Source organism: Gorilla gorilla, chromosome 12 (genome assembly GCF_029281585.2).
Source record: "Gorilla gorilla gorilla isolate KB3781 chromosome 12, NHGRI_mGorGor1-v2.1_pri, whole genome shotgun sequence".
NCBI lineage: Eukaryota > Metazoa > Chordata > Mammalia > Primates > Hominidae > Gorilla > Gorilla gorilla.
Window position 1 is genome coordinate 119,977,388 of NC_073236.2, and position 15,858 is coordinate 119,993,245.

The following is a 15,858-nucleotide window of genomic DNA, read 5'->3' on the forward strand; positions in this document are numbered from 1 at the left end:
TAGTAGATTTAAAATTTCCAGAAGTTAGTGGCAATTTGGAACAGGTTTGGGTTGGATATGTAAATCATATTTGGGTTTGATATGTAAATTATGGCTATTTTATTGTGAACCAGTTTCATTTTCTATATCATAACCACCATGCAGCAATGGGATGGGCCCCCACCCAAAATTTGGTTTGGATGTAAAGATTGATGATACCATAGGGACACCAAGAATGTATCTTCCATAATGAAACTTTTAGGGGAGAGAAGGGCAAGCTTCCCAAGCTGTCAGAAATGGCTGGAGAGCACAGGGAAAGGAGACTGGCTTGAGGGTGTTTTTGTTGTTTAGTAGTTACGGAGTGGGTCTGGGGTGAGGCTTTTAATGGATAGGGGCTTATGTGGTTTGAAACTCACTGGCGCCCCAAAGGAAGAAGCATCTGGGCTTTCTCATTAGCTTGCCCCGTGTGAGGCAGAGGGGAAGAGGGAGGGGTGAGGTTTAAAAGCTGTCAGCAGCCAACCATCAAAAATGGAGTCTGGGCTGTTATTACCTAGGATTACGTAACCTCCAGATTTGACTATCTGACTCTTCTCTATATGGATAGCACTTTTCTTGTCCTTGTTTAAGGTATATGACTTGTAAAACTAATGAACTTATTTCATTGCCCGTTTAACTTGAATACAGTACCACCAGATAATATTTTTTCCTTTTCCACACATGTGAAGAAAGATATCTATTGTTTTTTTTTCAGCAGGGTTTCTCTCTGTTGCCCAGGCTGGAGTGCAGTGGTGCCATCATGGCTCACTGTAGCCTCTGCCCCACAGGCTCAAGTGATCCTCCCATCTCAGCCTCCTGAGTAGCTGGGGTCCCAGGCACAGGCCACCATGCTTGGCTAATTTTTTGTGTGTTTTTTTTTTTTTTGTAGAGATGGGATTTGCCATGTTGGTCAAGGGTGGTCTTGAACTCCTGGGCTCAAGTGAAACTCTCAGTTTGCCCTCCCAAAATGTTAGGATTACAGGCGTGAGCCACCATGCCCAGCCAGAAGATGTCTTTCTGCTTGTCTTCTTTCCCAAGAGATTTAGGGAAAGAAGACATTATTTCTTTCTTTCTTTTTTTTTTATTTTGAATATGTGGTTCTTCCAGTGCCCTTTAAAAAGACAGTCATAAGTGGGTAGAATCAAACTAAGGTGACTGAAATATTTTGTCTGCTTTTATATATTTAATGGTTTGATAAAGAGTGAGCTTCTTGAATCCCTAACATTTAGCAAGGATCTGATACAGAGTTGGTTTTCAGAAAGTGTTGGTTAAATTGATTTTTAAAAATGAATACTTTACTGCTTTTAAACAAATGGCAGAATTATATAGAATTCAAGCAAAACAGAAAAGTACTGAAACAAGTTAAAAAAAAACCCTAAATCCCACAACTCAGATATTTTAGTCACTACCGTTAAACATCAGAACATCATTCCTTACAGCTGCAAGTTATATATGGAAATATGGATTTGATAGATTTAGATGGATGAACAGGAGTAATTTTATAAAAATGACATCATTGTACAATCTACTTTTTTAGTGTTAATTTAATTAGATAACCTGAAAGTGAGTATAAAGGAATTCTAGACTTTTAGATAATATTTTTCCACTGCAAACAATACCATTTTCCTGGGTTGAGAAGAAAAATTATGAAAAACCAGGTAGTTATTAGTTTAAATTATCTTTTAATTTTTAATAGTATTGTCTTTCTACTCTAAAAGATAACATTCTTACATTTTCTTTTTTTCCTTTTGTAGATATATTATTTTTACATTGTCAAGATTTAGAACATTTAAATTTCGTCTTGTAATCCTAATTTCCAGTTGTTTAGTCTTGATAGTTAAATGAATTCAAAGCTATTAGCCAGGCTTTTTACTACATTTTCTCCGTACATAAGTTCTTAATTTTGATTAATCTTTTAGTTGGCTGGATTTCATTGTTAGTAGTGTTTTTCAAGAAAGGCTCATAATTTCCGATTGCCTTAAGCTCTAGAATGTGTGAAAATGCCTGTGGTGTTGTTGCTGTAATTGATGATTATATTGAATTTTGTGAAGTTTTTTAGATAAAGAAGGCTCTCAGTGGTAAAATGATTTACCTAAAGTTCATCTATTCATTAATTCAGCAACTATTAATTAACAGCCAATAAGGCACAGTTCTTGGCCTCAGGTAGAGGAGTTGAGGAGATGGATAAGTAATTCAGTTGCCAGAAAAGAGTTAGGGGTGCTGTGATTCAGTCAGGATGGTACACCTGTTCAAAATTCTGAAGCAGGAGAGCATTAGGTCAGTTCTGAGATGATGAATATTGAATACTGTAAATAGTACAGCTAGGCATTGTGCTGAATCTTTGAGACATGTTATCTCATTTAAGGTGAAAAACCAATCTGAGCAGAGGGAAACAGGGATGCATAACTGTGAGGGACCCCTTCTGCCATTTTCCTCTGTCCCCTTTTCCTCATAGGCTGCCTGATTGCCTCAGAGGTACTTACTTGTGGGTTTTGGGTGTTTTCCAGATAAAAGACCCAAATGTGAAGATTTCTCTTCCTTATTTTGCTCACAATATGATGCCGTTTTTTTTCTTGTTTTGTTTTGTTCTGGTTTTTAATATAAAAAAGAAACACATACTCTAACGGCAAGTATTTGAATTTTTTTGTTTTCATCTTCAATTTTAGGATCCAGAACATCCAAACAAGGATTACCTAATTAACTTTGAGATTCGGTCTCTGCGAGATAGCCGAGCACTGATTGAGAAGGTTGGAATTAAAGATGCATCTCAGTTCATAGAGGACAATCCACACCCCCGACTTTGGTATTTAAAAAAAGCAAACTCTCCCAGGATGTCAGGTGTAGGTTTTTAAAGTCTCAGTTTTGTCCCTCTGCTCCCCTACTATCCTCCTGATGGGAGCAGACTTCCATTCTTGCTCTTCTTTTTAAAATGTAGAAATTCATTTAGATTTGGAAGTCCTCAAAATAAGCAGAATATTATTTGAAAAATGTTTGCATGTGTTACTTTCCACCATGTTTCTCTAGAAATAATAGACATAAATGATAATTGAATTGTGATTCAGGACTAGTTTGTCAGTAATTTGCAATATGCACTTATGTTTTTGTTTCTTTTAAAATAAAGGCGCCTACTGGCTGAAGCAGCTCTTCAGAAACTGGATCTATACACTGCAGAGCAAGCATTTGTGCGCTGCAAAGATTACCAAGGCATTAAGTTTGTGAAGCGCTTGGGCAAACTACTGAGTGAGTCAATGAAACAGGCTGAAGTTGTTGGCTACTTCGGCAGGTTTGAAGAGGCTGAAAGAACGTATCTCGAGATGGACAGAAGGTAAGTTATGAAGGCGCAGGCATCCCTGAGTACTCTATCAGTTCATCATTGTATTTTTTACAAATGGAAACTATAAATACATTAGGTGTATCATACGGTTTCTTTTAGAAATTAATTTTAAGTTTGGATTACAACCTAGATATTCTACATGCCTCTCATTCATTTGTGTTTCATAGTCTGGAGGCAGTTTTCTTCTCTGTTTTTACATCTAATAATGGCTGACTCTGGGAGGTTTTTTTTTCATTTGATGGGAAAAAATGATAGAACAACAGAGACTGGGATCTTTTATATTTAAGACATAGCTCATTATTCCAGTTCTTTCTTTGTTTGTTTGTTTAGGCCATTATTTAATTTTCTGTTGTCAAGAGGCATAAAATAAAAATCAGAAGTCGTTAGGGATCGAGATTAGTTCTTTATATTTCGTTTTTGATTTATATAAAATAATGTATGAACTTCATAAATATTTCTTCTTTTGAATTAAAGAACTGTAAGGCCTGTCTCCCTGGCCAGGAATCAAACCCAGGCAGCTGCTATGAAAGCAGAGAATCTTAGCCACTGAACCACAAGGCGGAGAGTCTGTCTGAACTTCATTTCAGCTGTTAAGATTGTATCTCATCTTCATTAATGTTATTTATACTCCCAGGAGATCTCTAATATGACTTAGGCTCTGAAAAGTCATATAAAACCACATGTGTTAACACTGTGTTTTGTTTTGAAATAAACCTGATCACATCTAAGAAATTGCTGAAAAGAAATGATTGTTATTTAAATCATTATTTTGCTAAATAAATTGAAAGTCCAGGAAAGTAAAGGCACAACATTCTTTTCCCTATTCTGGTATCTTAGACCATTTGGGGTGCTATAACAAGATACCTGAGACTGGATAATTTATAAAGAACAGAAATATTTTTCTCACAGTTCTGGAGACTAGGAAGTCTAAGATCAAGGCGTCAACAGGTTTAGTGTCTGTTGAGGGCCCTGTCTCACTTTCAAGATGGTGTTTTGAATGTTATGCCTTTACATGGTGGAAAGTGAAAAGGGCAAAAGGGGCAAATTCTCTGAAGAGTCTTTTATAAGGGCATTAATCAATTCATAAGGGCAGACATAATGACTTCCCAGAAACCCCACCTCTTAATACTACCACAATGGAGATTAAGTTTTAACATGAATTTTGGAGGGGACACACATTCAAACCATAACCTCCAGGTGCTCCTCATTTCCTCTTAGCTAGTCAGGCTAAGTTTCTAAAGTGTTTGGAGAGTCACATTGTCCACTGCTGTGTAGTCTCAGCACCTAGAACACACAGCAGGCTCTTGGTAAATATTTGTCAAATAGATGAATGAATGCATGCCTTTGTTTGTAGGGATCTTGCTATTGGCCTCCGGCTGAAATTGGGGGATTGGTTTAGAGTACTCCAGCTCCTGAAAACTGGATCTGGTGATGCAGATGACAGTCTCCTGGAACAAGCCAACAATGCCATTGGAGACTACTTTGCTGATCGACAAAAGTGGTATGTAACTTACCTGGAGCTCCTCAAGCATTCATGCAACACTTAGTAGCTGCCTGAGTACTTCTGTAGGAAGTAATCCTGGGGAAATGAAGATCATTTTCTTGAATTCTAAAATTCAGATAGCTCTAGATTCATCTTGGAAAGCCAGAGATCCTGTGAAGTTGTGAGATGAGCACTATAAAAATTTGTAGTGTATAAACACAAAACTTGTACTTAGCTCCATGCAGCTTTCTGTTTCAGCCTACAGTATATAATTCTAAGGTGTTTTATGATTTATTTTTGAACAAAGTTTAATAAGTGTTTTTATTTGCTTTATTATATATTATTTTCAGAAATCATTGGCTTTTATTCTTTTCATTTTGATTAGTATGCTTATTTATGTCAGTGTTTGGGAGTAAAGCGGTGGTATTTCTTAAGAATAGTCAAGGAATGTTACAACTAGAATATGCTTTAGATTTTTTCCCCATTTATATGTTTGAAAGTTATTCTGGAGCTGAAGATAATGAACAGTAATACTAGTACTGGGAATTATGATTAAGGAACATTTTAGTTGAAAGTGCTTATTTATCAGGAGATTCACATTAGTTTTAAAACTTTTTCCTTTTTTCTTTCTGTAGGTTGAATGCTGTACAATATTATGTACAAGGACGGAACCAGGAACGCTTAGCTGAATGTTACTATATGTTAGAGGATTATGAGGGGTTAGAGAACCTTGCCATTTCACTTCCAGAAAACCACAAGTTACTTCCAGTAGGTATTGCAAATTTTAGTTTTTGGAATTGTTAGGTTACTTTATAAAATTTTATGTTATAGTCAGGAAATATCTCCCACAATAAAGAAAATTAAAAATCTATAATGTTACAGTTTCTTAGACATGGAATGATGCTTTTAATTATAAAGTAATATATAAGTAATATAGAATGCTTGAAAATGGAGGGGGAAAAGTCAGTCACATTCCTACTACTTTAATATGATCACAGTCTTGTGTAGTCTGTTAAGATTTATAAAGTTACTTTTTAAATGTTAGCTGAATACATGAAATATTTACAGATGAAATGATATGTTCCTAGGGATTTGCTTCAAAATAATCTGAAATTGTTTGAAATTTGCTATAACTTAAATTTAAAAAGATAGCTCAACTTTTATTATGTTATATTAACAATAAAGTATTTCAAATTAAAAGAGAAATCGAAAGAGTTCTCTTGCTTTCGAATGTTCTTTTAGAGCCTCTTAATTAATTGTTGAATACTGTAAATAAGTTTGTATTTTATGTGTTTAATATGTGAATCACTGAGCCGTACAATACTTGTAGAGCTAGCAGCTCTCAACTGCAGAGTCTGGATGTATATCAGTTGTGAGTTCTGCTTCAAAAATTTTGCCTATTAGTTAATAGATAAGTATAGAATTACAGTAATTCAGTTTTCCCTATTGTGAATTTGAGCGGCTATCTCTGTAATAATGGTATTTTCACTCACCCTTATTTTCAATCCTATGGGTTTTCTTGAGTAGGAAAGAAACTGAAATTACTTAGAACCCTGGGTATAGGGAAGAGTGTATCCTCCGTTAGTGTTGTCTGTTAGATGTGTCTGATGATGCCGACAAACATTTTGCTGTAGGGTATCCAGAATAGTAATATTACTGAGTAAATGCTAAGTAATTATAACTATAATGATAATTAAATAACTAAAATAGTAAAAATTTTGGTATTATAAATTTTAAATAGAGTTATAGAGGAATTTTTAATAATATGGGAAGGTGTACATAACATTTAAGTAGGAAATACAGGATACAAAATTATGTATTGTGTGATTGTGTACAACACAAACATATACATATATATTGAAAGGACAAACATGTTAAGAAATTACACCAGAGTATTGAGAGAGGTTTCTTATGAATGATAAGATTATGAGTAATTTCACTTTTTCATGTTTTGTAATTTTTTTTACAGATAGAATGTATTCCCTTATAATCAGAAAAATATAAGCATTGTTTTAAAAGTTGGATATAAAAATACTTTCATACTTCCAAAAATATTGTAGAAGGGTTGGGGAGGGAAAACCTCTGGCTAATTAGATATTCTGAAAGAAAAAAAAATGATGTTCTGAAAATGGCCAGTGCAGCTGAACAAGTAGGATTTTTTGTTGTTGTGGTGGTGGTGGTGGTGGTGGTGGTGGTGGTGGTTCTTCCTCGCTGCCACCACTTTCCAAGGGAGCTCTGTTTTGGGTCTAGCTTCCTGAACTGATTAATGGCAGACTTCTCTAGGACATTTCTTTATAGAGGTATTTGAGAGCTCTGTGAATGTGAGATTTCCCTTAAGTCTCTAGTTAGTAATTAGCACTGAGTATACCACCAGTTGACATAAAGGCTTTTTTCACCCACTGGTGGGGGATTTGTTTTGGAGCTTGACATTTCTGTATACTAGCTACTGAACTGAGATAAGAAAGGAGTGCAGTGTCTTCAGGGCCTCGTTAAAAATCAGATCCACAGCCTGAGCCAGTGAAGCTCTGGATTTATAGAAGTGATGCCTTAGCATCCATTCTCATTTGTACCCTCTGCCCTTGCGTCTGTTTACAAGAAAAATCTGTAACCACCAGTAAATTTAATACTCGTACGTCCCTACGGAGTTTTGTTAAATTAAAATATAAGTAATTTCCTTGGTCTGTGAAATCTGATAGTATTGTTTTGTTTGTACAGGAAATAGCACAAATGTTTGTCAGAGTTGGAATGTGTGAACAAGCAGTGACTGCATTTTTGAAATGTAGTCAACCAAAGGCAGCGGTAGATACCTGCGTACATCTCAACCAAGTAGGAACTGAAACTTTCTGTCTGTGCAGCTTATTGTCTTAGGAATTTTTAAGTCAAAGCAAAATTAAAGTCACCCTAGTGATCTTTTAAAGATTATTGCCAATGTAAGGGTTGGAGAGCCTGACATGAATTTTATGAAAGGAGCCAGGCGGGTATTCTCTTAATTGAGGATGAAGAAAGTTGCACTTACCTCTTAAAGTGCTACCATGAGGGGTGACCCACTTATAACCAGCTCAGTATGGGAGCATGAACAAACCCTGTGCTTTTAGTCTGGCAAGTTTTTGTCTGGAAGTAATTTCATAATTTTCTGCATTTTATTAGGGTTGGGTTTTGTTTCCAAAGAAGGACCAGTTAATGGTTGGTCATTGCCTGAGGAAGGAATTGAGTTACTTTATCAATATTTATTTTGGCAAATCTGTTTTCCTTTTCCTTTATAGAAAACATACATTTGATATTTTTAAGAGCTGAAATTAAACTAAAAGTACAGAGTTATTATAGAAACTATTGACTATTAATGTATTCTTTTAATATTTTTCTTATTTTTTAAAACCCATTTTGCTTTATAAAAATAATTCTTAAATGTCAAATCTGATAGGACATTTTCACAACTGAAATTGCATATTTCGTTTTACTATAACATATAAACAAGTGTATCTTTTTCTTGCTTGAAGTTTTGTAAGATTAGAATTACAAGATTAATATGATTATAAACTTTGAAACTTTCATTTTCACATGTATTTCTGAAGCAAATCAGAGTCTTAGAGATCATTTAATCATTTTGACTTATGCTTATAGAACTTATGTTGCTGTGATTTTAAATGCTATTTTTAAAACATACCAGTTTTTAATTTTGAAATAGTGTTTTTACTATAAATTTAAGCTTTCTTGTGTGAATTTTATGATATATGTGACTGTAAATACTTGGGTGACTGAATGGTGTAATTTTTCTCCTAGTGGAACAAAGCTGTTGAATTGGCTAAAAATCATAGTATGAAAGAAATTGGATCTCTGTTAGCTAGGTATGCATCTCATTTACTGGAAAAGAATAAAACTCTTGATGCCATAGAACTCTATCGGAAAGCCAATTACTTTTTTGATGCTGCTAAACTGATGTTTAAGGTAATGTAAAAATCTTGGTGAATACTTGATTTGTTCCAGTCACAATATTTTAATATATGAAAGAGCACATTCTCCATTTTCTTTGGAAACAAATATTTATTACAGCAAAACCACTCTGGTTTTGTTGCTTCTGTATACATTATTTTAGTATTATTGCCTTTTACCAACAAAGATGTTTATTAATATTAGCAACTTACTAATACCTAAACAATTGTATGTTGAATACTGGAGTTAACAAAGAGTTAAAGAAATTACTGAGACTACAAAGTACAAATTTCTACAACAGGGAATTAAATTTTGTTGATAATAGAGTTTTGAGTTCTTTTAAATGTACAAGTTTTAAATATTAAGCTTTACATAATATTTATTTGGAGGGAAGATAATTAGTACAGTATTAATGTATACACATTTTACCTTCTATTCTATTCCCATTTGATTTAATGAAAAAGGAAAAATATCTCTTAAAATCATTTAAATAAGTTTCAGCTTCTGAAGGATGCACCGTGTTAACACTATCATATCTTTGTGTACTTGGAACATTATTTTAAAAATCTCTGTATTATGGAAAATACCAGCATTTCATCAACACTTTCTTTATTCTGATTTAGTTATCTAACAGCACCTCTCATTTTCTAAGAGTGATCTGAGTTCCAACTCCTAGGGCTAAATACTAAGGAAAGAACTAAATACGAATAGGTACTAATGAAAAGAAGATAGGTTTTAAAATATTTATCTTAAATAGGTGATATTTATATTCCATCTTACTGATTTTCCTCCTTTTTTAGGGAATCAAATTTGTTAGTTTTGGAAATGATTATATTTGTACAAATATAGATAAGAAGTAACTTCCCTCAATTTTTAAAAATGTTTAAGATTGCAGATGAAGAGGCAAAGAAAGGAAGTAAACCTTTACGTGTCAAGAAGCTCTATGTACTGTCAGCCTTACTTATAGAGCAATACCATGAACAGATGAAGAATGCCCAGCGAGGAAAAGTTAAAGGAAAAAGTTCAGAGGTAAAGTAGCATGTTAAATAACATTACATCATTGGAAGTGTTTAAGAAAAAAAAAAAAGAAACTATCAAACTTCTCTTCTGGATAGGTCATTTAATTTGCATGTCTGCATTTGTTTCCTTAAATGATATGAAGAAAAAGAATGACTGATTTAGAATTAGTATTCAAATTCAGAAATTTCTGCCTAGAAATATTGAAATTGTTTTTCTGTAATACTAATCTGTAGTCTTTGCTTTAATGTCTTATTTGTTAAAAAATCTTACTTACCTGGGAAATCCTCCTTTCTAATCAGTGAGTTTTAAAACTTTCCTAGATATATTGTTTTAATGCGTAAATGAATGTCTGATTAACTTAGAATCTAATTAGTTATATTTTAAAATTTATTCATACCAGTTTAACAAACTATGAATTATAATAAAAAATTAAATCTGTTTTGGGTGCAGTGCTCACACCAGTGATCTCAGTGACTAGGGAGGCTTAGGTGGGAGGATCACTTGAGTCCGTGAGTTTGAGACTGCAGTAAGCTATGACCATGCAGCTGCATTCCAGCTTGCGCGACAGAGTAACACCTCATCTCTTAAAAAAAAAAAGTCTGTGATCATAGTTTTGTAATGATAAAATCTGCTCATTTAGATACTTTAATGACTGTTGTTATTTGGGAGTTGACACTGTGTGCGTTTGTGCTGATGGAAAGTGTGGGCTGACTTTACTCGTAGGCCACTTCTGCCTTGGCTGGTTTGCTGGAAGAAGAAGTTCTGTCTACAACAGATCGTTTCACAGATAATGCATGGAGAGGGGCAGAGGCTTACCACTTCTTTATACTTGCACAGAGGCAGCTCTATGAGGGATATGTGGACACTGCACTGAAGACAGGTGGGCATGTTACCTAATGTGTATAGTATGTCTGAAAATTATAAATTGAGTATGAAGGGCCAGCTTCTTCAATTTGCCTTTATGTGGCCTTCAATAACATTTTTTCCTATGGATTTATTTTCCTATGTTTGAGTCTTATGCATTCCCATTTTTGAAGTTTTTTTTAATACAGAGAAAACACAGTTCACAGAAATGTCAGAAATTTGAGATAAGCAAAAAGAATGTGTATAGCATTCATATGGCTAGCCATTCAAAGTTAAATACTTCATAGCCAAGTTCATATTTTTTGGAGAAAAATATATATACATGTATCTATTAAATATATTTAATACATATATTTAAATACATAAAATATATTTAATAGATACATTCAGATAATTTTATTCTTTACAATATCGGGAGTATAACATGGCATACTTTTATGTACTTTTTGAAAACCATGTTTTAAAATATTTCCATATTTTACATATACATTGCTATAGCATTTATCTTGTGTTTTATAAAAGTGATACTTAGCTAATAATTTCAACCAAAACAGAAAAAATGTGAAGAAAAATAAAATAATCTAACAATTTGGAAAATAATCCTATAACTCAGAGGTAATCATTGCTAAGGTTTGGGTAAACTTCCTTTTAGATGTTTCTACATGCAGGAGCATGGTTTTTTCCCTCAGCAGTATATTATAGTTCTTTCCTCATTCTTAAACAGAGATCTATATAAACATTCTACCTAATATTCCATGGTATTTGTGTACTGTAATTGATAGAAGATTATTTACATGTAATATCAGGATCTCAATTTCTTCTTAACAATAACAATATTCTAGAATTTAGATATATGAACTCCAGAGAGTGTAATTATGATAATTATGTTGTAAGCCAAAGCATATGAATGACTAAATCATTACTGGTCTTTCAGCTTGGCCATGGCAAACACTGTCATGACACCCCACCCTTCCTCTGTCATATTGGTGACATCATCCATTTGCTGCTCACATCATCACCATATGCACATTACACTCTAATCCTAATACATCATGAATCTGTATTCCAATGGCATGATATTAAAAGAAAACTTTTAGAGAAATTCTTTTATTTGAATATTTCTGGAATTTTATAGGGATGATTTTTATTTTTAATTATTTTTATAAGAGCTCTTTAGAGACCATATGTAATAATCCTCTTTCATATATATTGATTTTCCCTAGCATTTATAAGTTATAGTTACTTAATCTTTCTAAGCTTCAGTTTCTCTTTGTGTAAAGAAAGGATAATAGTATCTTCCTCAGCTGGGTGCAGTGGCTCGTGCCCGTAATCCCAGCACTTTGGGAGGCTGAGGCGGGTGGATCACAAGGTCAGGAGATCGAGACCATCCTGGCTAACACGGTGAAACCCTGTCTTTACTAAAAATACAAAAAAATTAGCTTGGTGTGGTGGCAGGTGCCTGTAGTCCCAGCTACTTGGGAGGCTGAAGCAGGAGAATGGCATGAACCTGGGAGGCGGAGCTTGCAGTGAGCCGAGATCGCACCGCTGCACTCCAGCCTGGGTGACAGAGCGAGACTCCGTCTCAAAAAAAAAAAAATAGTATCTTCCTCATAGAGTTATTGTAATGATTGAGAAGTTCATGAAAAGAAAACTCACTTATTATGCTGCCTGGACATTGTGAGCCCTCAATAAGTGGTAGCTGTGTTGATGATATTAATAGTTTTTTTTATATAGTCATATCTGTCAGTCTTTTACTTCATATTTTTCTCTTAGGAATCATGCTTAGGAATTCCTTCAAGTTTGTTAAATATTATGTTTATTATAACATCTAAGTTATCCTGAAACCATATATTAGGTTTATTCTTTCTTAACAGATTTGAAATTCTACCTTAATGTGCCGAGACCAGCTCAGTCGGGGAGACCCTAACCAAGCGGCGCTAGAGGAATTAAAGACACACACACAGAAATATAGAGGTGTGAAGTGGGAAATCGGGGGTCTCACAACCTTCAGAGCTGAGAGCCCCGAACAGAGATTTACCCACATATTTATTAACAGCAAGCCAGTCATTAGCATTGTTTCTATAGATATTCGATTAACTAAAAGTATCCCTTATGGGAAACGAAGGGATGGGCTGAAATAAAGGGATGGGTCTGGCTAGTTATCTGCAGCAGGAGCATGTACTTAAGGCACAGATCGCTCATGCTATTGTTTGTGGTTTAAGAACTCCTTTAAGCAGTTTTCCGCCCTGGGCGGGCCAGGTGTTCCTTGCCCTCATTCCAGTAAACCACAACCTTCCAGCGTGGGTGTTATGGCCATCCTGAACTTGTCACAGTGCTGCTGAGATTTTGTTTATGGCCAGTTTTGGGGCCGGTTTATGGCCAGATTTTGAGGGGGGCCTGTTCCCAACATGTCCCCCTTCTTTGATTTGCAAATCTATAAAGGCAAGGGCAGCTTTGCCATGGTGAGCTACTTCTTGCAGGAGTCAGGATCCACATCTGCAGACTATAGAAAGACAAACAACACAGATTAAAAGCACAATCATCATTGAAATTACAGGGCTTCCAAGTGTTTTTATCCATTTTAATGGGTTACTAGCTGCTAACCTGTCTGCAGCTCCTTTAAGCACTCCAGTTCTTGGCATTAAGGTCAGGTGTGCCTGGGATGCTTTGAATATTTGTTCTTTTAATTTTGCTATATCCAAAAACAAGTTTGTAGAGTGTCCTTCTAGACGCTTTTTTATTCTTTCCCAAATTTTGATCTTATTAAAAGCTATTAATAGTTTCCACAAATCCTTAATGTTTAGCTCCTAGAGCGGGCCATATCATTTGAGGTTGAGGTGCCACTATACCACCATGGTTCTAGATAATAGGAACTCTTGCCGTACTTCTTATTATATCTACCACCTGAACATTTTGTTGAGACCATCTGAACATGAGTATGGCCATGGCACGCAGACTGAGAAGTGCAATTCAAGCTAAACATCCCCTTAGGGGACCAATTAATAATGATTCCATAGGAATCACTGTGCAGCACCTCTGCCTGTTCTGCAATGCAATCTTCCTAAACAAGTACGTTCATTTTTTTCTGGCCAGGTTCAATTTTGTTTACAAATAGGTTTTTGAGGGTGGTATGCCTCAATTATAGGAGCAGATTTATTATGGTAAATACTGAGATCAGAAAGCATGTGTAACTGCATCATAGAGTGATTACATCTAGGCATTATTGCCAGCCAAGATTGATAAATATGCCCAATAAGTGTAATTGTTCCCTGTGTCAGCCCTTATTGAAGGAGGAATACTCATAGCAGTGGTGATAACCGCTATCATAGCTACTATTAAATTACTCATTGTGACTGATTGTCCCAATTTCCTCAGGTTTTCTTCCGCCATCTGTGACAGCTTCTTGATCTGTCCCCAGGTAGTTGACTGTGTTCAACGGGTGTTGCTTGTGACAGCTGGGGTCCTCCTCAGTGTCAGTCTCGAAATGGCTGCAACAGGGTGGGGGGTCCTCGAGATCCTCCCGGAATCTCTTCCTTGGCATCTGGCTCATGATAAGGTTTCAGGTGTCTTGATGGTATCCAAATCGGCTGTTGATTTTGGCCTGGAGAACCACAAGCATAACCTCTACCCCAAGTTATTATTTTACCTATTTCCCAACTTTTTGTTATCAGATCTCTCCACCAAACTAGTTGTTCTGCTTCTGTCTTTGCAGCTGGTTTCTGTAGATGCTGTTCAGCTGCTGATAACATCTGGCATTTGGGCAGGCTCAAAAAATTTAAAGTTAATAATGCTAGATTCAATTGTGTATGGGCTGTCCCATAATCCCTGTCTCTCCCTCTTTTTTGTTTTTGTCATCAGTTGTTCATCTGTATGAAATCATAACTGAGCATTTTCAATTAACTGTGTAGAATGAATCACGTATGAAGAATCAGATATCACATTAATAGGCAAATCAAAAGCAGTCATTACCTCAATTACAGCTACAAGCTTCGCTTTTTGAACTGAAGTATAGGGCTTCTGGAAAACTTTACCTTTTGATCCAGAATAAGAAGCTTTACCATGACTAGACCCATCTGTAAAACAATGAAAACACTTAGCAGGCTGCAGGTTGTTTACCACAGGAATTGTAAATGCAAACTGTTCACAGTCTTGCTCAGCTAAGGGGATAGTAAAGAAACAGTCTTTTAAATCTATGACTATTAAAGGCCAATTTTTTGGAATTATAGCAGGAGAAGGCAATCCTGGCTGTAATGCTCCCATAGGTTGTATAACTGAATTGATAGCTCTTAAGTCAGTTAAAATTCTCCATTTACCTGATTTTTTCTTAATTACGAAAACTGGAGAATTCCAAGGGGAAAATGTTGGAGCTATGTGCCCATTTTCTGATTGTTTAGTAACTAATTTCTCTAAAGCCTACAGTTTCTCTTTACTTAGTGGTCATTGTTCTATCCAAATTGGCTTATCTGTTAACCATTTTAAAGGTATAGGTTCTGGAGGCTTAACAATGAGCACCATCAAAAATGATATCCTAATCTTTGGCGGGAACTTTGTCTTTCCGCTTGAAGCGGTTCTTCCAAAGCTTGCAGATTTTTTTCTAGTCCCATACCAGGGATATACCCCATTTCATGCATTATATGTTGACTTTGAGGGCTATATAACTGTTCTGGAATTAGAACTTGTGCTCCCCATTGTTGTAATAAATCTCTCCCCCATTAATTTATAGGTACAGAAGTTATAATTGGTTGAATAGTCCCAGGTTGTCCATCAGGCCCTTCACAATGCAAAATATAACTACTTTGATATACTTCAGGGGCTTTACCAACTCCAACTATGTTAAGTTGAGTTGGTTGAATTGGCCACGCAGACGGCCAGTGCTGTAGAGAAATGATTGAAATGTCCACTCCTGTATCTACCAAACCTTTAAATTTTTTTCCCTAAATAGTTACTTCACAGGTAGGACGTTTATCAGTAATTTGATTTACCCAATAAGCTGCTTTGCCTTGTTTATTTGTGCTTCCAAATATATTGTGTTGGTTTAATTTCACTTTTCCCCATTCCCACATATGGCAGAATAAGGATCTATGCTATGCACTCTCCTGGCTCTGCTTTCTAGGGAACAGAAGTAGATATAACAATTTGAATTTCCCTATTGTATTCTGAATCCATGACTCCTGTATGTATTTATACCCCTTTTAAACTTAAACTAGACTTT

General features: G+C 35.3%; 1 protein-coding gene across 4 annotated transcripts in view; it reads left to right on the forward strand.

Moving 5' to 3' along the window:
* Positions 1-15,858, forward strand: part of WDR35 (WD repeat domain 35) — a 77,219-nt gene that overhangs the window by 49,351 nt on the left and 12,010 nt on the right. For 2 of the 4 annotated variants that reach the window (XM_055378765.2, XM_019021376.4), the window contains 9 exons: positions 2,682-2,818; positions 3,137-3,340; positions 4,704-4,850; positions 5,468-5,600; positions 7,548-7,658; positions 8,613-8,777; positions 9,651-9,791; positions 10,506-10,662; positions 12,521-12,620. In XM_055378765.2, the coding sequence (XP_055234740.1) occupies positions 2,682-2,818; positions 3,137-3,340; positions 4,704-4,850; positions 5,468-5,600; positions 7,548-7,658; positions 8,613-8,777; positions 9,651-9,791; positions 10,506-10,662; positions 12,521-12,573 (1,248 nt within the window). In that variant the 3' untranslated portion in view covers positions 12,574-12,620. The remainder of the gene's footprint in view (positions 1-2,681; positions 2,819-3,136; positions 3,341-4,703; positions 4,851-5,467; positions 5,601-7,547; positions 7,659-8,612; positions 8,778-9,650; positions 9,792-10,505; positions 10,663-12,520; positions 12,621-15,858) is intronic. The other 2 variants (XM_004028890.5, XM_004028891.5) reach the window with 1 other exon arrangement.